The following is a 24,500-nucleotide window of genomic DNA, read 5'->3' as shown; positions in this document are numbered from 1 at the left end:
ATAACACATGAACAAATAACTAGAATATCAAACAATAGTGTAGCATACATTAAAGGACCTACTGTAAGCCTACATAGATAGTTCAGATGCATCCTTTACCTTAAGATCTAAATATTGTCAATCCTTTCTATGAAAAAAAATAGTTCTGTAGTTGCTTCACAATGAACTTTAAATGCAGAGTAAACTAAAGAAGGGCTCTATCTACTTATAAAATGTTGTAATATACAGTACCTCCAGCAATTGTATTTATGATTTTGTTGTTCTGGATATTTTTGGATTTTTTTTCACCTACCCATCAAAGGGTTTTGGTAGCTAAAACACAATAACTGATACTCTCATCTTCCCACCAAGGAAAAAGATCTTTTTTTTAATATAAAGCCAATAAAACAGTTTAGTACTTTTCTACAAATGAAAAGCCTTCTCACTTGTTAGCTTATCTTCATAAGGAGAATATTCAAACATTTACTATTTATTCCATAGTTAAAGTTTGGCTCAATATGGTTTCCCTCCTATATCTTGTAATATCCTCACTCTCTCATCTGCAGGTGGAATTACTGGTTTCACTCCATCTCTCCTCCTCTGTGCTGCTATATTGTTCTGCAAGACAGAAAACAAAAGCAAACATAAATGACAAAAGGCAACTTTTGAGTATATAGTTGTTTTTGTTATGACCAAGAGGTGAAACCAAACTGTTCCTCAATCTGTCAGTATTTTCCTAGACTAACTCTAAACATAATGACTTGTAATTGTACATAAAATATCGAAATTACTACTGATTTTCTTGCCTTATATGTCAGGATGCACACAGATTAGTTTATGGTGAGTCCATGAAACAGACAAAATGCTACGAAATAAATGACAAAGCGCTACCACAGAGCTAATGTATCCAAAAACTGTTTCCAATTGAAGACATACAGTACACAAAAATAAAACATAGAAGACTAACAGTTTAAAATGCACATTTGTAGTCTTAACAGTTTAAAATGCACATCTGTCTGCAAATATCTCAATTCCAGGTAAAAAAATAAATAAATAAATAAATAATACCAATTTGGGTTTTTGATGTTCTGGCAGTGTACCTTTTGTGGTAGAATAACTAAATGTAAATTTTAATATTTGGTGGGGCCTGTGAATGTTGTGACTAAATCAAACAACAAACACTATCTAAAATGTAACCATACAACATTTGAATTTGTTGCCTTGCCATAAAGAAACAGTAATACAGTATATCACTGGATGAATAGGGTGGCTTGTGTTTTGGTAACTGCACACACAATTAAAGGCATTCCATAAAAACTGATTCATAACTCATCCATTTGTTTTCAGAACTCATTTACTGAATTACAAGGCTCTTGGGAGCTACAACCTACCATGGCATTATCAAGGTCAAGGCAGGAAAAAGCCCTGGATAAGACACCAGCCCATCATAGGGCACATTTATATAAAGACACTCTCATACCAGTTCAATTTAGATTCATCACTGAAACTAACCTGCACATGTCTGGACTGTGGTGGAAACCACAGAACCTAGAGACATGAGAAAAAATAAATGTGCAGTCTACATAACAACAGAATTCAAAAGTAAGTTCTTGCAGCTGTGAAGCAGCAGTGTTTATTACTGAGCTTCTGTGCCAATTAATGACAGATACTACAACAGCAAATTAATACAATCAGCAGAATCAAAAAAAATTTGCTTTGCAACTGTGTTTAATGATGTTATATTTAATCATGCTATATTGCTCTTCAGAAATTGTACATTCACAAGAGTCAGATGTTAACTATGTAATCTTTAATGAGTAATCTTAATAAAGTGCAAAGTGTACCTTTTCCCCTTATTCTTTTACTGCCTCAAGTGATGCTAATTAAACCAAAAGTGGACTGTAATTTACAAAACACTTCTCCCTTCCCAGCTCTAGTGATGAAAGCCGCCTGGGTAACTGCTGTGCAGAAGCTTCCTTAAATTCACTCCATATGTTCTGTGTCTTTTAGATGACACTCTCACCACAGATGTAACATGCTTATTACAGTGGCTAAGAGAGTTGTTGTTTTTAAATAAAAATTTGCTTCAGTAACTACAAAAATGCTTTGTGTTTATACTAATTTGCACTTTTAAACCTGTAATTTAGAAACATTTAGTAATTGCATCTTCTATGAAGAAAAGATGTACAAAATGTTTGTTCCTATTTTGCTACTGGACCAATTTTAAGCCAAACAAAATTGATTATATAAAAAATAATCGATTGTGTTATAAAAATATATATATATATATATCACTGTATATATTTTATTATACACATATACACACACACACACATTTTCTGAACCACTGCTGCTTTTAAACAGAGAAGTAGCATACTAATTGGGCAGCACAGTGGTGGTGAAGTACATAGAGCACTGCTGCTTCAAAGCTAAAAATACTCCGAGACAACTCCCAGTCTGGTCACTATTTATGTAGGGTTTGAACTTTCTCCCCTTGTCTTCAAGTGCTCTGGTTTCTTCCAGTATCACACAAGTTGCATGTGTCTTGTTGACTGTTGATTCCACAGAATGGTCCCTTGCAGTGATGCATTAGCATCCCGTCCATGGCTAATTCCCATATTGCAAATAAGGCAGACTACATGGACTTTGGCTCCCCATCACTACTTTTAAGACACTGGATTTAGAAAGAGGAATGAGTGGATTTATTTTTTATTTTGTAAATAACTAGCAGTCAAGCAAAATGAATAAGGGAAAAAAACATTTCCCACGTATTTTTATTATGAAGTCTGATGCCCTCTTTGTTTGAAATAGATCAAATAGAGGTTTTAAAAGAGTGACATACTTACAAGTTATTGTGCAGCTGTTCCCAAGTCAAAAACCCCATGTTTACAAAGACAATTGAGGACACAATGTGACCACATGTATTTGAAGGTAAAGAAGTACAGTATAAACCCTTTTGCTTTTAGTATGCATAAAAAAAAAATCACACACTGAAGCAATTATTTTTTTAGTGTTCAATGCATAAGAAAAATCTTTAAAGAATTTCCAATGATAATACAAAACTTAAAACACATCAGCCCTAAAACAGTGGTGCAAAAATGCCATTTGAACAAGATACTATGCAGAAAATAGTCATTATAAACATACTTTCAAATTCTGGAGAGAAAAAAAAAACAGTATTGCATAAATAGTTTCAGTTTCAGAAATTACATGCAACTATATAGTAAATTAATTTGTGATATTTTACTTTCGAAATGATTTTAGTTGCTCTACTGTCCAAATTCATCTATCTAACAATATAATAAACTTCATTAATCCAATTTCTGGGTTAGATGGAAATTAAACTAACTCAAGAAGTATTGGACCTAAGGTGGGAAACAATGGTGGACACAGTGCTATTATTTTGCTAGGCACACATTACCACCTCACACCACCACCTCAGTCAATTTAGAATTGCCAGTTAGCCTCGTGTACAGATTTTTTAGGATATGGAAGGAAAAACTGGCACACCCGAAGAATATCCAATATAGGGAGAATGAACAAACTACACATAAGCAGTCTCTGAACTGGACTCTAAACCCAGTCTGCTGGAGAGGAAAGAGTGTAGCACTAAACAGTGAGCCACTGTGCAGTCCCAAGGTGTAAAATTTACACTCAAATAACCTCAATGCTTGTAAATTAATTAATGCATCCGAGCATTATTTAAGCTGCTTTTGGGTTTGTTCTTCCAGAATACAACTTAATGGTTGGCAATACAACAGTTAATTTAAAGAATGAGTTATCATTATTTAAGTATAATAACCTAAATGTTAACAAGGTGATAAAATCAACAAATATATTGTTCTAAAATGTGAAATTTCTTCTACTGTTTTGTGCATGTGTAGCAAAGTTACATTACTAGCAAAACTGTGTCTTTCCCACACAGAGAAAGGATCTGGGCAACAGTTACCTTAGTTGTTTACATTGCGAGAAAAAAAATAAGATATTTTACAAGAAAATGTTTTATTGACACAAAAAGGGCCTTAGATAATGTTTCAGAGGTGTTAGCATCAAATCGGGTGACAGCAGCAGTCAAAGTTAACTATCAAGACCATAATTATTATCTAATTATTTCTCAAAGTGTATATTTTGGTTTTCCTGAAAAACCTTTCTTCATAATTATTCTAAAAAATGTATATACCTTGTCAGAGATCTGTAGATTTCTTGGTTTTCACACAACAACTAATTAATGTTATATTTTGCATCCAAGAATGCAAATTAAATCATGGCTACAAAAAGTGCTCAAGAATTTTTGCCAGTTCCTCTTGCAAAAGTACATCAGCAGCACTAGGTCTTAGGCCTTATGAAAGCATCGTCTAAAGGCATTCTTGACCATACCACTATGCTGAGATTTTTCATAGGTAATTTGATCAAAATATAGGAAATGCACATTTAAGGTTATTTGAACATCTGTGGTCTAAAAGTTAAGGCTGAGATGGCTACCGTAAAACTTTTACATTCAGTATTCTGTATTCAGACAGATAAAGTTCTATCTATCCACTTGCTACTAGGGGAACTTTGGCGTTTTACAGAAGTTCAATTAATAAGTAAATAAGTAAATAACTAAACACATAAAAACTATAACAAATAAATACACACAAGAATTACCAAAAAAGAAGAAAGAAAACTAAAAAGAACAAAACTGACTTGGCTTAAGAAAAAAAGAGCAGTCACAGTGAGGCATTAAAAGTCATATTGCCATTGGTACAAAGGAGCCCCATTATTGTTTCTTCACACGCAAATGCTGAATTATTCATTATCTGAAAGTACTCACTGCTTGTGTGTGACAGAGAGAATGTGTGGCATTGTTAATAACGGCACTCAGTTGTGTCTTCATTCTCGCCTGTTACTACGTCCAGCAAGTTGAGACTGCATCCTATAATTGAGCCGTTTTTTTTTACTAGCTACTTAAGTGATGATACCAGTTCAGCACACTACAGAGAGAGTTACACAACAAGTAAAGGGTGTCACTACCCACACTATAGGATCACAGTCACCTAAGAATGTAGGAAAAAAGTCTGCTCTGCCCTTTATTATATATTTCCTCTGTGCTATGAGACCAGTACACCCTGTCACTGATGTAGACACCCAAGTACTTGTAGCAATACCCCACCTCCACATCCACTCCCTTTGTGTTGTTGATTGTGAGAGGTGTTTGGATATATTGCTAGCTGGAAGGTCAATCTACAACCATGCCAAAATACATTACTTCTTAAAAGAAAACATCCAAAATCCATCCATCCAGCTATATCCTAACATCAGGGTCACGGGGGTCTGCTGCAGCCAATCCCAGCCAACATAGGGCGCAAGGCAGGAAACAAACCCCGGGCAGGGCACCAGCCCACCGTAAGGCACACACGCACACGCACACACACACACACACACACACACACGCACCCACTACGGACAATTTAGAATCGCCAATGCACCTAACCTGCATGTCTTTGGACTGTGGGAGGAAACCGGAGTACCCGGAGGAAACCCACGCAGACACGGGTAGAACATGCAAACTCCACGCAGGGAGGACCAGGGAAGTGAACCCGGGTCTTCTAACCGCGAGGCAGCAGCGCTACAGTGCCGCCCAAACATCCAAAATTCACTGTTTTATTTCAAAGGGATTATGAACTTACTTTGCTTGTATAAATCACTCTTTTGATGCCACATATGATGATGATATGTGTGTGTGTCTGACAAAAGCGTTCAGTTTTGATCTCATCTCTTAATTGCGACTGATTTCAATCAAACTCTCAATGGTCTGGTATTAATTAGGACTTTGAGCTGTCAACCATTTCAGAAAGCCTGTTGGGATGAACAGCTTATTTGTGATTCTGGTATTCTTTTTTTGCCTCTATCAGAATTTTCGTTACCATGCCATGAGACAGAAGGCACATACAACTTCTATTTGGCAAGTAAACAACTATTTAACCTTATGAATTTTGCCCTAACACAGCTAATTGGAATATTTCACTTTTACTTTTTTGTATGTACTGCTTGACTTGTAAACATTACCAATCAGTTTTCCAATTTTATTCACTAATTCTTCAACTTTTATCCATGATGACAAATGAGAAAAGGATCTAGAGTAGTTGCCTCATTTTATACCCTGTTGAAACACCATGTTCTTATGATTAAGGTTGTACTTAAATAAGGAGATTCATACGCAGTTTCCAAAAATAATGAGAATTCAATAACATTGATACCCATGTTTCTCACAAAGAAACAGTATTACACATTTAAAATAAAGATTGCAGTTTCCCATTCATCTCATAGTCTGTGAAATTTACTTTAAAATTTTTAAATTCATTTTTCCACCTCCGAACTGAAGCTAAGGTGTTACTCACATTTAGATCCAACATAAACCCAACATACAGTGTGCATGTTTAATTAAAAACAAAATGCAACCTTGCTCAATATTGTAAAACGAAACATACAAAGGAAATGCTTACCCAAAATGCCCTGCAGTTTTTATAGTGTAAGAAGTACAATGTACACTTGTCCTTGCTGTAATTATTCATATCTAAGCACTTCCTGGAAGCATCTGATTCCTTTGAGAGGGAAAAATATTCATAATTTTAACAATTGCTTAATTGTATCTTTTTGCACTCCTTATACAAGGCACCATATGACTTTTATTGCAGAACAAAATGTATCTGTATATGAAAGTAATTAGTAGGTTACTCCCAGAAAAACAATATAATACAGTACAGTACAATGTATAGCAGAAATTAGTTAGAATCATTGCTAAAAATTAAAGAAATTTAACAAACTAACCACAAGTTCATTTGAATGCTAAATTGAGAAGATGGGTTTATAGGCATAACCTAAAAATGTTCATATAGAAGGGACCTCAAGGGACGACCGTCAAAGAGATTGAGAAATGAAGAGAGAAATTACAAAGTACATATTGAGGCTTTAGAATAGCAAGAAATCTGTGTTAGAACGTTTTAGGTGTCTGAGTACTTCTAACATTAGCATAAATAAGAATTAAAATCCTAAAAAGCACATATAAATAAATTCACATTTTATTGTGCTAATATGTAACAGTTCAAAATCTGTTTTGCAATTTGGCAGAAAATAACTTTTAAGTGAGTTCAACAATTATATCCTTTAGTAGACACACATAAAGCTTAGTCGTTTACTGGGATAATTTCACATTCGCCTTCAACTTATCACCCAGGAATGATACTATACACCTATTACAGTACATAGTTAAGATCTTGATTACATATTATTTCTTTCAAGATTTCTTAAATGTCATACTTAAAATAAATTTTAATAATTCATCTATATGTATAAAGAAAATAAGCAAACCCAGTTTTAAAATCTGGTAGGAGACACACATCCATCCATCCATTTTCCAACCCGCTGAATCCGAACACAGGGTCATGGGGGTCTGCTGGAGCCAATCCCAGCCAACACTGGGCGCAAGGCAGGGAACCAATCCCGGGCAGGGCGCCAACCCACCGCAGGACACACACACAAACACCCACACACCAAGCACACACTAGGGCCAATTTAGAATCGCCAATCGACCTAACCTGCATGTCTTTGGACTGTGGGAGGAAACCGGAGTGCCCGGAGGAAACCCACGCAGACACGGGGAGAACATGCAAACTCCACGCAGGGAGGACCCGGGAAGCGAACCTGGGTCTCCTTACTGCGAGGCAGCAGCGCTACCACTGCGCCACCGTGCGCCCCAAGGAGACACACAATAATGCAAAATTATTTATACATTAATACAGTGTATACTTTGAAATATTTGTAAACGTAAAGTGATGCAATAGGCACAAACCAGGAAGTGCACAACTATAGACCTACCACAATAAATTGTCCATATCTGGATGAATTTCTTACAAAAGTTGGGGACCAACAGATTTTACAGACATTTGTAAATGATTTGACCCTGCTTTTGAAGTTCACCTGGTGCACCCATATTTACATTTTCCAGTCTTCCACATTTGAGATGCTCCCATGATTTCTTTATACAATTCGGAATAAAGAAATAAGTGATTTAGCCTGTAGATCTAAAATGTTCGTGCAGTCCTGAAAGGTCCACTAACTTTAGCCCGTCACGGTACGGTGATGTCACTGCAGTAATTAATGTAACAGGTGCTTGTCTTTTTTTTTTTTTTTAAACAATAATTATTCAGCTAATATTTAATCCAGTGAAAAGACATTAAGCTTTTTACAATATAGATAATTCCAAAACAAAACACTGGCATTGAGAGTATGAGTTTATTATTTATTTTTTGGAAGTAAATATAATTATAATGATACCACTCAATTCTAGTGCAAAATAAATTAATACCGCTCTTTGCTAAGCATATACAGTGCATCCGGAAAGTATTCACAGCACATCACTTTTTCCACATTTTCTTATGTTACAGCCTTATTCCAAAATGGATTAAATTCATTTTTTTCCTCAGAATTCTACACACAACACCCCATAATGACAACGTGAAAAAAGTTTACTTGAGGTTTTTGCAAATTTATTAAAAATAAAAAAATTGAGAAAGCACATGTACATAAGTATTTACAGCCTTTGCCATGAAGCTCAAAATTGAGCTCAGTTGCATCCTGTTTCCCCTGATCATCCTTGAGATGTTTCTGCAGCTTAATTGGAGTCCACCTGTGGTAAATTCAGTTGACTGGACATGATTTGGAAAGGAACACACCTGTCTATATAAGGTCCCACAGTTGACAGTTCATGTCAGAGCACAAACCAAGCATGAAGTCAAAGGAATTGTCTGTACACCTCTGAGACAGGATTGTCTCGAGGCACAAATCTGGGGAAGGTTACAGAAAAATTTCTGCTGCTTTGAAGGTCCCAATGAGCACAGTGGCCTCCATCATCCGTAAGTGAAAGAAGTTCGAAACCACCAGGACTCTTCCTAGAGCTGGCCGGCCATCTAAAGTGAGCGAATGGGGGAGAAGGGCCTTAGTCAAGGAGGTGACCAAGAACCCGATGGTCACTCTGTCAGAGCTCCAGAGGTCCTTTGTGGAGAGAGGTGAACCTTCCAGATGGACAACCATCTCTGCAGCAATCCACCAATCAGGCCTGTATGGTAGAGTGGCCAGACGGAAGCCACTACTTAGTAAAAGACACATGGCAGCCTGCCTGGAGTTTGCCAAAAGGCACCTGAAGGACTCTCAGACCATGAGAAAGAAAATTCTCTGGTCTGATGAGACAAAGATTGAACTCTTTGGTGTGAATGCCAGGCGTTGCATTTGGAGGAAACCATGCACCGCTCTTCACCAGGCCAATACCATCCCTACAGTGAAGCATGGTGGTGGCAGCATCATGCTGTGGGGATGTTTTTCAGCGGCAGGGACTGGGAGCCTAGTCAGGATAAAGGGAAAGATGACTGCAGCAATGTACAGAGACATCCTGGATGAAAACCTGCTCCAGAGCGCTCTTGACCTCAGACTGGGGCGACGGTTCATCTTTCAGCAGGACAACGACCCTAAGCACACAACTCTGTGAATGTCCTTGAGTGGCCCAGCCAGAGCCCAGACTTGAATCCGATTGGACATCTCTGGAGAGATCTTAAAATGGCTGTGCACCGACGCTTCCCATCCAACCTGATGGAGTTTGAGAGGTGCTGCAAAGAGAAATGGGTGAAACTGGCCAAGGATAGGTGTGCCAAGCTTGTGGCATCATATTCAACAAGACTTGAGGCTGTAATTGCTGCCAAAGGTGCATCGACAAAGTATTGAGCAAAGGCTGTGAATACATATGTACATGTGATTTCTCAGTTTTATTACTTTTAATAAATTTGCAAAAACCTCAAGTAAACTTTTTTCATGTTGTCATTATGGGGTGTTGTGTGTAGAATTCTGAGGAAAAAAATGAATTTAATCCATTTTGGAATAAGGCTGTAACATAACAAAAGGTGGAAAAAGTGATGCGCTGGGAATACTTTCAGGATGCACTCTAAATAAACACACTTAAATATACTGTATAGTAGCCGGGCAACAAGAGAAACTATTGAAAGGAAATATGGACAAAACACTCATATGTACCACAATATGTAACCCAGCTGAGCAATGGGGCTATGGACTTTAAGAATAGTGTTCCATATTTTCAATAGTTACTGCATAATGTTGATTCTTCAATCATTTATACACCACTTAAACAATTCATTTAAGATTACTTTTTAAATGTTGTGAAACAGTAAGTAATTTTTATCATTTATTCTTGCATGTACTTTGATCAACTGATAAAAAGTCTATAATTAACAGGTGTGAAATGATGACAATTCCTTTTTAATTTTGTATGCATAATAAGACTGATGTACAGAATTAACCAAGTTGTCTCCTTCAATTTTGCTTTTTCCAGCCCTTTTGTGACTCACGAGGAAATGGAAATGTGGTTTGGAGTTCAAACCAGGACAATGCCCTCACAGCTGACTACACAGAGATCTGTGAAAATCCAGAATATAGTGCAGAGAAAGAAAAAAAAAGCTAGTTCCTTGGCAGAGCTCATTGTTCAGCCACTCAGAACTGCACTCTCACGCACTATAACAACAACCGGCTTTCCATTCATAAGTGCAGGAAAGAAATGCAGAGTTTTGTAACCTTTACCATAATTAAAAACATAAGATACTAGTGATTTAAGTTTATGAATATTGAATAGGCTTCATTATTGACAAATGTAATCCATATTCAATACTTTCCTTACATAATATTTTGACTTTTGGCATCATAAAGATAAAAAATATCCCATACTTTTTGTATGTGTGTTGTAAACATCACATGACAAAACTTAAAACATACAGTAGCTTAAATGTATCTAGTAAGAGTTTTTTTTCATAATAACTATAGAAAAGCTCATGGCTGAAGAGTTAAATAAATATTTTCTAGACTAGTTAGCTTTTGATTGGCATACCATCTACATATGGTTCCTACCTTGAGCCTGATGCTGCTCGGACAGACTCCAGGCCCCTGTATCCCCAAACTATAAGCAAGTTGAAGAATGAATGAATGGATGGATGGAAATTACTTGTTGATAGAATTTTTCATGTAAACTAAATGCAATTCATCTGTAATTTACTTCTATCATATAGTATAGCATTTACCTCAAACTACACTGTAAAATATATTTATTAATAGAATACTCCTCCCAAAAAATGTTTTAATCTGTTACTTACTTCATGTTGTTTATTGTAATGGCTCAGAAAAATGATCAATCTCATGTTTTTATGGAAAATTTGGATAAAGAGGCGGAGGGGATGGACAGGTCTTCATTTCAAAACCTCAATCTCTTTTGAACAAGCTCCTTTGACAGAAGTTTAGCAAAAATGTGTGTTTGGGATGTTATGTGCATAAGATTGGATATCTGACATATGGATTATGCAACACAATAAAATTGAGACTTTTACATGGGTGTTTCAATAGCGTTTAGTGTTGGTCCCCATAGAAGCCTACTGTGTCTGAAACTTTTGTTATCTCCATTTTCCACAAAAGCATGATATCCAAAACTTTTCTTCTCCATTACTACAAATAACACAAAGTAAATAACGGATTAAAAACCATTATCATTATTAGGTGGAGTTTTCCTTTAATACAATATTAAGTGCACACAATATAAAATATCAGTCTAGTTGGTTATTGCAGTTTCAATGTATAGGTGTCACTGTGTGTATATCACAGCATGTTATTTACTGCCTTCCATAAATGACCTTTTTAAGTGCTGGCACATAATTTCAACCCTATTCTGCATCTTTATTTCACTGTATTTTTTTTAGTTCATTTTACTGCCTTTGCCAGACATGCATGGATCCTCCTACAAGATAATGTATTAATTTTATTCCCAAAAGAACTATGTCATAATACTGATAATGTAGTAGCTACATAAAATAAATACTAACCGACTGATTGAAAGTTAACACTGTGGCTAGTGCTACTGCCTCACCGCTCCAGACCCATGGGCTTGAATACTAGATACAGGTAGTGAAATCTGTACAAATCCCACCTGTTTCTTGCTTTCTTTTCTATATTTATTGATATTTCATTAAGAAAATAGTTATTTTATTTCTATATCATTTCCAAAATAACCACTACATGCCTTTGTTTTATTCAATAATGATTTTCTTCATTTGTGATAAATAATAGAATTGACTGTGCTCAGCACCGCATTTGAGAATAAAGTATATGACAGACGTAAAAAAGTCTGAAAACATTATTCTACCCTAAAAAATATAAAATATGGCTGTGGTATAATGTAAAACTGTTCAGGAGAAATATAAATGTTAGTGGCAGATTAAAAATAAATTTCGAACAATAATTCCTTCAAACCTGCTTCATCCAATTAAAAGAAAGGAACTTATCCTGAAAACAACAGGTAAAAAAATAAACTAAATCTGGCTGGGATACCAGTCATCCCAGGGCACATTCACACACATACACGTGTGTGTGCCATATCTCGTATATGAAAAAGTAAAAAAATGTAAAAAAAATAATAATATTGAAAGAGTTTTAAAAAATTGAAAACAAAAACAAATACTTTGCATCTTTTTGTGTATAACAAACACACAAACATCATGAAAATGTTAGTTGTAGTATATTAAGCTTTGGTGAGGTCTTCAACAACTATTAAAATTATACAGAGTGCACTCTTACCTCTAAGCACGGATTAATGTCGCTGTCTCTAAGTTTCCTAGCCATCTTCTTAAATTCCCTTAAGCAGTCTACAAACAAACAAAAAAAAATTAACAATAATAAAACCACTGGACAACACTTACCTGGTTCAATTGCCTCACTTATCATAAGCAATTTAGTATGGGTTGCTCAAGAAGATTAACAGTGAAGTTTTTTCTATGAGTCAAAGGAAAATATAACTTTGAATCACTTTCTTAAAATCCTTTGCCTTTTCTTCCTTAGTTCTTTTGGTCAAAATCCAAATTAATCAAAAAATATACTAAACTGACAGAACACTAAATATTTTTAGAAATCCTTCAATATCTGCCAAGGTACTCCTTCCATCAATTTATGAAACCGCTTAGTGGCAGTATGAGGAGCCACACAAGAACGAACTCTGGATGGGAAGCTAGTATATAATATCAGAGTATATTACTGCAAACAAGAATATTTGCATCTTGGTATGTGTGCAATGAATCCCAGAGTACCCAGAAGGAAATCTCATGGTGACATTGGGAAAACATGAAAATCACCAGGGGCCTCATGTATAAACGGTGGGTACGCACAAAAATGTTGCGTAAGCCCGTTTCCACACTGAAATCGCGATGTATAAAACCTAAACTTAGCGTAAAGCCACGCACATTTTCACAGCAGCTCAAACCCTGGTGTATGCAAGTTATCCACTCGGTTTTGCAAACTGGTGGCACCCAGCATCAAAGCAGTGCTACTGTTCCAGTGTGGTTTCCCTTTCTTTTTCAGATCCACATCCCTAACGTGACTTTATAAATACACTGAAATTAACCCCATATTGTTTATTAGTTTAAAGGCATCTGATTGTAATTAACCTGTAACAATATAATGGTCCACGGAATGGCCAAACTATTCCAAATACCATAGCTGCTTTAGCATTGTTACTCTCACTGCACCACTCGGAGCAGCTGATAGGAAAGAGAATTATCGGTATACAGAATCAAGCACATGCTGCCTCAGGCATTCGCTTTTCAAACTGCTCCCATATGACAAATGCTTCAGAGCCTTTCCTGTACCGACCTCGCGGTTCAGAAACAGTTTCATCCCAAGAACTATAAACGCACTCAATCAATCCATCAAGTGCTCCTTATAGAACTGTTTGTACTTACAAGTACAATTACCTCACTGTAAACTTGTGATACAGTTATAATATTGCACAACCTGCGCCACTTTATAAAGCGCGTACATATTTACATATGATGACAATATCATTTTTAAGATGAAATGCAGCAAAATATGTTTATTATATTATACAGATAAAACTTTTCATTTAAATAATCTATATTGTTAATAATTAAACGTGAGGACACGGTGCTGCAGCGCTAGCAAGGAGCTGGTACTCCGTTCACGAATTGTTCCTGCCTCGCGCTGTATTCTTGCTGGGAATGGCGCGACACTGTGGAAAGACAGATGGATAGAATAATTAAACATGTACTACAAAGATATTTCAATGTTTCTTAAAAGTTTTGAAGAATCGGCGTTCTAAGCTTACAGATGGCTTAACATCTATTACAGAGCTGATTGTGTGGCGATTTGTTACTTGGAGAAAGAAAAGTAACCAAGTTAGTACGTTTGAAAGAGACAGTACTGCTGCAATAAATTATTACATCGAAGGTCGCGCATGGCGCAACAAGCATCTTGCGGGAGGCAGGAACAATCTGTGAATGAGGCGCCTGTTTGTCACTATCACTGTGCCACCGTGTTCCCATGTTTAATAACATGCTTTAACTCCTATCATCATGAAAATGATATCACGTATACAGCTCAGTATTTTAATTATTCAGAGAGCTGTAATATTACGAATGTAATGGATTCTGTGTCCTGTTGGAGGAAGAGAAAGCCCATTTAAGAAGCAGGTAGTGCACATATAGCACATAGAAGATCAAATACGAAACAATGCATTTAACATACTACTTTAGTTACAATGGGATTTAAGAAACTAGTAAATTAAACGATTTTAAGATGAAATTTATGATGTTCTACTTTAATGACAAAATAAACTACGTGATTAAAGTGGAAATTTCAAGATTAAAGTTGACATTTTGTGCTTTTTTCCCCACTGTGTACCTATTTTTTTTCTCTGTACCCTAATAAGCTTTCATATGACACTCAGACGATGGGCTACAACTCACCTTTTCACGGCGACTTTGATATCTGATAACTTCTTTATTTTGGGCACTGTGCGACTTTGTGAACTTGAGCTTTCGAGTTTCTCCGACACTCTATGTCACTCGATCAACTTCCTTTTATTGACTATATCACTGTTTAAACCAACAAATAGTATGTTTTTCCTTGCCTCCACTTGGTATTCGCTGAAATTACTCTATTTTCCCCTGTGCTTTTGCCATTGTCTTTTAACAGAAGGCTACACTTAAGGGCTATTTATATTGATTTGCATATTCAAAGAGGCGTAATTCTGGGAGGAGTTGGGACGGGACAGCAGGCACGTGCATGTGCGTTACTTTCACGCTGACTGGGATTTATGTAGCGGAAGAACGTGGAAGTTGGCATTCGCACAGATTTATGCATCAGGATTTTTTTGTGTGTAAGCACATTTCCGCTTTTGTCCGTACACCATGTTATAGAGTGAATTCTACGCACGGCGTTATACATGAGGCCCCAGGACTCTACAGGTTTGAAGCAGCTGTGCTAAGTTCAGAGTCAGCAAATGCTGGTCTTTTTATTACAAGCACTATTAAATGATAAAAACAGTCATCTAATCATTTATTTTCTAAACATATTAAATGATGACCAGGGTCGCAAGGAAGCTGAAGTCTACCTCAGTAAGCAGAGAGTAACCAGGGTACAATCCCTGGACAGGGCACCAGTCTATTGAAGGACAAACACACAAACAAACCTCCACACGCACAAGGGCCAAATAACTTTGCCACTCTACTGAACCGGCATGTATTTGGTATGTGGTAGGAAACCCATTCGGACATGAGGAGAAAATGAAAACACAATGCTGGAAGAGGCTGGGATGTGGACCTCAAATTTCTTATTGTGAGGCATTAGTGCTACCATTGCATAACCATGGAAACACATTATTTATCCACACAGCCACCCATCCTTCTCCATACATTTATCCATATTTGCATGAAGGGGGCTGGACAATCACAGTACAGCAGTAAACGGATAGCTGTCTAGGAGCAAATGTTAAGATTCTGTGAGAAAACTAATCAACATACTGATGGTTCATGCAAATTCCATACCTGAGCCTAGAATAGAAGTGTATCATAAAGATAAAACAGAAAACAGTTAAACACTGCCATATCATTCACACAAAAGAAAAAACAGATATATTTATTCCATGCTTTCAAAGAACATGTGGTACTTAATATTTGCCATTTAGAATTTGGTTCTTGCCTTAAGATGTTTGGTATAGATGACATGGAGACCCAAGTCCAACTGTGAAAGCGTTATTTATGTCAACACCAAACCCCACCCCCAAACTTTGGTCCTTACTTAATTGGCTCCATACTGCATCTGAATGTCAGTATAATTAAATTAGCAAAGAAAATCAGGTATGACTACAATTTACAAAGTAGTTAATTCTCAAATGGAGGGATTAAACATTACAGTCATATGAAAAAGTTTGGGAACCCCTCTCAGCCTGCATAATAATTTACTCTACTTTCAACGAAAAAGATAACAGTGGTATGTCTTTTATTTCCTAGGAACATCTGAGTACTGGGGTGTTTTCCAAACAAATATTTTAAGTGAAGCAAATTTGCTGATTTGAATGCATGTAACTGCTCAATGCTGATTACCTGCAACACCAAATTGGTTGGATTAGCTCATTAAGCCTTGAACTTCATAGACAAGGTGTGTCCAGTCATAAGAAAAGGTATTTAAGGTGGTCAATTGCAATTTGTGCTTCCCTTTGACTCTCCACTGAAGACTGACAGCATGGGATCCTCAAAGCAACTCTCAAAAGATCTGAAAACAAAGATTGTTCAGTATCATGGTTTAGGGGAAGGCTACAAAAAGATATCTCAGAGGTTTAAACTGTCAGTTTCAAATGTAAGGAATGTAATCAGGAAATGGAAGGCCACAGGCACAGTTGCTGTTAAACCCAGCAGGTCTGGCAGGCCAAGAAAAATACAGGAGCGGCATATGCGCAGGATTGTGAGAATGGTTACAGACAACCCACAGATCACCTCCAAAGACCTGCAAGAACATCTTGCTGCAGATGGTGTATCTGTACATCGTTCTACAATTCAGCACAATTGGCACAAAGAACATCTGCATGGCAGGGTGATGAGAAAGAAGCCCTTTCTGTACTCATGCCACAGAGTCACTTGTTGTATGCAAATGCTCATTTAGACAAGCTAGATTCATTTTGGAACAAAGAGCTTTGGACTAATGAGACAAAAATTGAGTTATTTGTTCATAACAAAAAGCGCTTTGCATGGCGGAAGAAGAACACCACATTCCAAGAAAAACACCTGCTACCTACTGTTAAATTTGGTGGAGGTTCCATCATGCAGTTGGGATGTGTGGCTAGTTCACGGACTAGGGCCCTTGTTAAAGTCAAGGGTCGGATGAATTCAACTCAATATTAACAAATTCTTCAGCATAATGTTCAAGCATCAGTCACAAAGTTGAAGTTACACAGGGGTTGGATATTCCAACAAGACAAGACAATGACCCAAAACACAGTTCGAAATCTACAAAGGCATTCCTGCAGAGGGAGAAGTACAATGTTCTGGAATGGCCGTCACAGTCCCCTGACTTGAATATCATCGAAAATCTATGGGATGATTTGAAGCAGGCTGTCCATGCTTGGCAGCCATCAAGTTTAACTGAACTGGAGAGATTTTGTATGGAAGAATGGCCAAAAATACCTCCATCCAGAATCCAGACACTCATCAAAGGCGTCTACATGCTGTTATATTTGCAAAAGTTGATGTAATAGAAACTATTACATCAACTAAGTATTGATGTAATATCTCTGTTGGGGTGCCCAAATTTATGCACCTGTCTAATTTTGTCATGATGTATATTTTCTGTTAATCCAATAAACTTAATGTCACTGCTGAAATACTACCGTTTCCATAAGGCATGTCATATATTAAAAGGAAGTAGTTACTTTGAAAGCTCAGGCAATAATAAACAAAAATCAAAAGAAGTAAGAGGGGTTCCCAAACTTTTTCATATGACTGTATTTGTTCATGAAACCATATAGCATTATGTGCACACTTAAACAAAAACACCACCATAATAGAGATGTAGAACACCTTGGCAAAGAATTTATTTGTAGTGGTTGATTACAAATTGTAATTTCAGCTTAGGAAAGTAACTTTAAGAAGACTAATTAAGTATCCATCCATCTCTGTTCTAACTCAATCCAATTAACTGCCACACAACTAAAGCCTAGTTTGGTATCCCTGTGAGCAAAAAAGGATCCAACTCCAGATGTGCAAGTAGTCCTTCAAAATATGCACTCAAAACACACCCCAACAACGGGACAATTAAAAGTCACCAATCAACCTAAAACTCCAGAAAGTCAGTGAAAAGACTGGGATTTAACACTAAATTTCCTACAAACAGGGAGAAAAGTATTATCTAAAGACAAATGTGAGCAACACAGGAGCCGTTATGCACAGGACACCAGTCCATTCAAGGATATGCAAACCAATTTTCACTCAAATGGATTAAAACAAACATGCATTTATGATCTGCAGCCTCTAAAACTGTTTATAAATTAAGCACATTTAAACAGAATGTAACATTGCAGTTTCTTCTTAAAAGTATTTCTTTTTTGTGACAAACTGCTAAGTGTGGATTCATTGTTAATTTATTTATTAAGCTGACACTATAGTTATCAGAAGCAAGTTAACAAATCAAAAGTGTCCAGTACAATTGTTTTTATATTTTTACAAATAGTGTGCAATTACGTTAAGAGACTTGCTTTGGGTTATGCAGTGAGACTGTGATGGGGAAACCCCTAAGAAAAGCACATGCGACAATACAACTACTGCAACAATAATAATAAAAATAAACTTTTTTCTAATATTTGCTTTCTAGTCAATATTTGCAGAGGAGTAACCAAAAAATGCTTCTCAAGAAAAATAATTACTATTAAGAGAATCTAAAACAATTCTCCATACATTAAGACAGAATGCAACTTTCGGCCCAAGTTTTCAAAAATTTCAGACTTGGCTGGAAAATGTAGAAATTTTCTTTGGGTGTGTAAGTGACACTACTCTTTTACAACACTTGAACGATATTTATTTCTTAAGTAGGGTGCCATCTTCAAGTAACCCACCAAATCTCTACATACTTACATGGACCTTGCTTTAAAAATGCAAATTTCTTCCTAATATTACAAAAATGTCAGGAGCGTGCAGGTGCATGCATCCTCTACCATGATCTAGGTCCAATATTTGGTCTTTCTTGCCCTGGGGCTGTTACAGTTCAAGTACCTTATGATTAAGACAATGTATATGAAGTATTGACAATGAATAAATAAATGTGGGCATATTTGATTACTTTTCTCGTAAAACTGATTTATTTTACTATTTCATTAATTTTTTAGTAGCTTGTCCCCTCCTCCTCCTGTAATACTGAAAAATGCTTACAAAGCCCCAAGTAACTTTTAAGGACTATTTTACCATATTCTTTTCAAAAATGTCCAAAAGAATATTCCTTACTTGTCTTGGAAAAAGTTTTATCTAGCAATCTTTGTAATTAGTTTAATTTCTATTTTAAATTATCATTGTAGGGAAAATATAGAGGCATAAAGGTCAGTTCTGTTGTTTCACAGTTTCATGAATCTTGAATTTGAAATTTGGTCTACACAGGTTTTACTACTGTTTTTCCACCCACATCCCAAAGATAGATTAAATGTCTGCCATAAAAATGGCCCATATGGACTAGTAAGCAAGTGTGCAAAGAAATGACTTGTAACACCATTCAGGATTGGATCCTATCCTGCGACAAACGTTTCCTGGATAGGTTGTGAACCTTCTGACAGCAAAATAAAGAAAGATGAATTGTTAATGGATAGATGTTACTGTATTCCAGCAAAAAAGCTAACCCAGCATCTGCTTCTTTCCAGAGATTAATGTTTTGTTTTTTTATATTTCCCATATTACTGCTCAAAGATGTTTCTGAGAAAGATAACTCTCACATAAAACAGAGAACTAATAAACAAACAACTATAGTTCTTTCAGGAGAAAGTGTTAAAGTATAAATTTGATAAATGAACACTTTATCACTCTCTACTCAACTACAATCTTTCAAACCGAGTTTTGAGTTCAGGAGTTGGGGGAGGAACAACAGCCCATCCTAGCAACATCAGGCACAAAATGTACACCAAATCTAGATAGATCATAAGTCTTCTGCAGGGCCCACACACACAAAAGGGGGCAATTTTTTGATTTTCAAATAAACCTAACACATTTGTCTGTGTTAAATCACAAGGTTTACAAGTTTGTCTTTAAAAAAAAAAAAAAAAGCTTTATGTGCCTTAATTCAGTTGGTCAGCAACTTCGTACACTTCAGTTCTTTATAGTCAGTTTAGGCTTTATAAAAAAAATGTTTTAAAATTAATTTGATTCAATTACATTTGTTTTTACATATTGACCAAAAGCATTAAGCATCAAAATAAATATGAAAAACTGTGCATTGCAGTACCTTTGTATTATGTTTGGTAAACATTTGATAAACTGTTATTTAAAGAAAAACAATTAAAACATTTCATAAAAAATAAATAAAAAAATAAAAACTTGAACAGACTGTCTATATTTAGCAGCCAGTTTCACTTTCACCTGGGATAAAATGAGACAAAAGCAGCTGAGAAATCTAAGCAAAAGCAGCAAAACGAAAGGTTTTTATTAAATTTGTACTTCAGGAATTGCAGAGGAATCGAACAATCATTTTCAATAAAAATGTGTCACCTTCTTCACATATTAGCCAGTTGCCAGCAGGATGCTTGTGATATTTTTTTCTGAAATACAGATCTATTACAGCATTCATATGCAAAACATGCTGTTTCTCTTTGCTTGAATATCTTCTACTAAAACAAAAATCTTCAGCAAAATAAAACTGGATAACCATTTCCTAACTTTGGAAAAATAAATGTTGCATTCAATTTGGACACAAAGCATGCAATGTATAAAATAATATTATACTTTACTTTTTAACATAAAATTCTTACCAGTGATACCAACTGATGTCTGAATAACAATATTATTCTCCCTGCAAATTGATTTGGTATACTGTACACTACTATGTACAATACATAAATACTGTTATGTATATATATATATATATATATATATATATATATATATATATATATATAAATATAGTCAAGATTTGATTTCTTGTCACATGTACACACTCTAGGGTATAAAGTGAAATGCAGCTCAGTGAGCAGCCTGTACTGTGCAATTGTATGTATAAGTTCACATTAAAAATAGATCTAACATATTAAAAGGTGCAGATAGAGGTATAATAATTGTTTATATATATATATATATATATATATATATATATATATATATATATAATTTACATAAACAATAGATGATTTTGAGGAATGTCTGACAAGATATCTATCTATCTATCTAAAAGAGACCTCTAGTCACACACACACACACACATATATATATTTATTATATATATATATATATATATATACACATACACACACTACTACTACACAAAGGTTTGGTCACACCTAGAAATGGTCAAGTTGTTGTTTGAAATGTATACCTTCTTTAATGAAGATATGATTAACTGAGAAATATGGCCAAGACATTACTAGTTTTTCATCAGCAGTGATCATGCAATTACAAAGGTTTCTCCAATAACCAATCAGCATTTATTATTAATTACAAGCTAAGGGCTTTGCAGTCGTAAGTGAATAATAAATTAACAAGCAGTCATTTCAAGCTGTAAAAGCCATTAGAAACACCAGTCATGTCTTGGCTATACTTTTAATGTTATCTTGATAAAAATGTATCAGTTACTATGAAAAAGTGGACCATTTATATATACATACACACAAACAAAATCAAACGTGTGTAACGCAATGTTTTTGGTGTCGTGTCATCAATAATTCCTGCACTAATTTTCATGGTTTTTCAACATCTATCCTTTTGGGTAACAGACTAGCTTATTGTAAGCATGGTGGTGCAGTGCTTAGAGCTGCGGCATCACGAATCCATGGTAATGGGTAGCATATTCTCCCTTCTTTTATCGGCTACCACTTTCTACATTTGGTCCAGTGCTGGGGTTTGTGACCCGTTTCTTAGTTGGTCCGACAGGTGCCAGTTCCCCGAAGAGTTCCAGTATGTTACGTTAGGTCATGCAATGTAAAACTGCGACGTTACGTTTGGAAACTGAAAACACAAACCAATTTTCCCTTTAAATGTAGAGATTCAGTCCAGCGTCTCTTACGACCCACACAGGTTAATACTTAGCTGCAAAATGAATAAAGTGGTCCTTACAACCAAACCCTTTATCCGACCGCACGGCTTCAACATGTACTACAATGTTAAAATAACAATGCAACAGTGAGGTCAGACTCAAAAGGCTCAAAGATGATGTGAGGGTAATTTTGTTATTCTGAAGGGCTATACGCCTCAACCATCGTTCCAGATCATGTTCCAAGGTGAGTTGCAGTAGTGGTCTTTTAGCATATGTACGAATTCGGGTACTTTTCATTCACTCCCAAAGGGCAACTTGTTCTTCCATTCACCCATTTTTTAACCTGCTTATCCAATTCCTGGTCACGTACAGCACTGGACGTAAGGTAGAAACTAGCTTCGGACAAGTCGACACCCGAGGCACATATTCACACACGCTCCCGTAGTTATCACTCTTACTAAATAGTTATTATTATAATTCGACAATACACGCTCCAAATAGTATTCTGCCGTGAAAAAGATTAACGTGACAACATCAATGTAATTTTGAAAAGGCCGTTCAGTAGCGTGCTTGCTACTTCTTTGAGCTCAGTTGTGCAGGTGATGCGAACATGACTTGCTGGAGGACAAACTGTACAGCATACACAAATGTGCATTTCTACTAGGGACAATACGTTTGAACATTATATTAGCCCCCTGAAATGGTTGTGCACAAGTGTTCATTCACCCATGTGCATTTACGTTACATACCTTAGTTTCCCAAGAAATTTCACTCCAGCACAGGGTGATTACATTAGTTGGGGCGTCATTAACATCTACAAAACGCACGAACCACTGCAACCTAGCTTGCGCTCTTTTAGAAACACTGACAGCTTCTTGCACCAAAGGTAGAAAGCGAAATGACATTGATTTCCCGCCTCGCGAAAGACAAGCATGGGCATTCACCAATAGAATGATACTTTTTTCTCATCATCCCGCCCTACATATCAAACTCACGCCTTCGGAGCAGTGGGTGATTGACATATTAAATTACCAATCGGAGTTTCCCTTTGTGCAACAATCGCCACTTCGGATTGGTACCTTTTTAGACTGATGTCACACTTAACAAATGAGAGAGAGGAACTCACCGGGACTTGAAAATGGGCTAAGGTTGGTGGCACCGCAGCGCATACACAATGGCTGCTGGAAAGAGAGGAAAGCAAACAATTTTCAGGCCCGCAGCGACCAGAAAAAATATGAGAAAAAAATTATTAAAAATTCGGAAAATTGTTTAAAGTGAAGAAAAACATCGGAGAAAGGATGTTAAGGCTTCTGTGGTAAGTTTGATGTAAATTTGGTGAATTGTTACTGTCTTCTTGAATTAAAATATCAGGGTTATTTAAATTATGGGAGAGGGGTGAGCAAGGGAAAAAAAAAGTTTGTGTTAATCAGCCCCCTGTTTGGGACCTCAGAGAAAGGGAGAGGGAGACTTTAAAAATTAAGAAAAAAATCAAAGAAAATGCGTATCAAGCTGCTGTCATGTCAGGTTATCAAGAAATGCAACCTGAGCATCTCAAGGAACTGGCACATTAATCAAAAAGTTGTTCAAAGTTTTGAAAAGTTGCATAAATACAATAGTTTTTGCAAATATTATAAGAACAGAGGGAGGAACGTATCTCGTGCTAAATGCAATTTAAAAATGCAGAAAATAAATCTCAGAACGCAAATTTTCCTGAAAACCGATCAGATTTAGGGTGCAATCTATATTTAGGAAAAATAATGCAGAGCAGTCGATTGAAACCAGATTAGATTTGCTATATTTAATGTAACTATGCTATGCAGATAATATTGGTAAATGCTGTGATTAAAACTTTGCTTAACAAGTTTAGAGAGAGCTTTGCGCGTTTCCAAAATCCATATTAACCGAAAGGAGGCTATGTAGAAAGGGGGATCCAAATGAATAAGAGATTGCTTGTCAATATCATAAACAACCAAAATGGAGGGAGAACTGAAGAGTCCTAATTTAAGTTGTTTTCGAATATGTTGTTTCGTTATATGCATCACGTTTGGTGTGATATATAATATATATAAATATGTGTGTATGCGCGAATACATGAATCAGATTAATATATGCAGTGAAACAAATGCAGAGGATTTTTGTAAATTATTGTTATGATGCATCTGTTTTCTTTTTTAAATGCATAGTAAAATATAATGTGGGGTCATTTACAGTAAAATATTCATAATTTCAAATATGATGCAGTGGCCAGTCTTTGGTCAATTTATCTTTTTGCCTGTTATCTGCCGTTATTTAGCCATGTGCTTAACATGACTGATAAAAACGACTTGCAGAAAATTTCAGTTGTACAATGTTATTTATTTTGGATATATTTTTTTAATTTGCAGCAACACGAGTCGCTGAACTTTATATGATATGTCTGACGCAAAAAATCT

At 36.0% G+C, this 24,500-nt stretch overlaps 2 protein-coding genes across 4 annotated transcripts in view; one reads left to right on the top strand and one right to left on the bottom strand.

Annotated features, from left to right (window-relative positions):
• Window positions 1–347: 347 nt before the first annotated feature.
• Window positions 348–22,998, bottom strand: chchd7 (coiled-coil-helix-coiled-coil-helix domain containing 7). Of its 2 annotated transcripts, XM_028803546.2 has the most exons (4): window positions 22,818–22,953; window positions 12,640–12,707; window positions 6,465–6,563; window positions 348–597 (listed from the first exon to the last, which is right to left on the bottom strand). In XM_028803546.2, exons 2-4 carry the CDS (start codon window positions 12,682–12,684, stop codon window positions 493–495), a joined length of 249 nt encoding a protein of 82 aa, XP_028659379.1. In that variant the 5' UTR covers window positions 12,685–12,707; window positions 22,818–22,953; the 3' UTR covers window positions 348–492. The 2 variants fall into 2 exon arrangements, with proteins under 2 accessions (XP_028659379.1, XP_028659378.1); XM_028803545.2 differs by lacking the exon at window positions 12,640–12,707 and having other exon boundaries at window positions 22,818–22,998.
• A 202-nt stretch (window positions 22,999–23,200) lies between these two features.
• plag1 (pleiomorphic adenoma gene 1) overlaps window positions 23,201–24,500 on the top strand; it is a 36,475-nt gene continuing 35,175 nt past the window's right edge. For both annotated transcript variants that reach the window (XM_028803542.2, XM_028803543.2), the window contains exon 1: window positions 23,201–23,383. The gene's annotated coding sequence lies outside the window, so the exon portion shown is untranslated. The remainder of the gene's footprint in view (window positions 23,384–24,500) is intronic.

The sequence above is a fragment of the Erpetoichthys calabaricus genome, chromosome 6 (genome assembly GCF_900747795.2).
Source record: "Erpetoichthys calabaricus chromosome 6, fErpCal1.3, whole genome shotgun sequence".
NCBI classification, from domain to species: Eukaryota; Metazoa; Chordata; class Cladistia; order Polypteriformes; family Polypteridae; genus Erpetoichthys; species Erpetoichthys calabaricus.
This window is presented reverse-complemented; position numbering and strand designations above follow the sequence as displayed.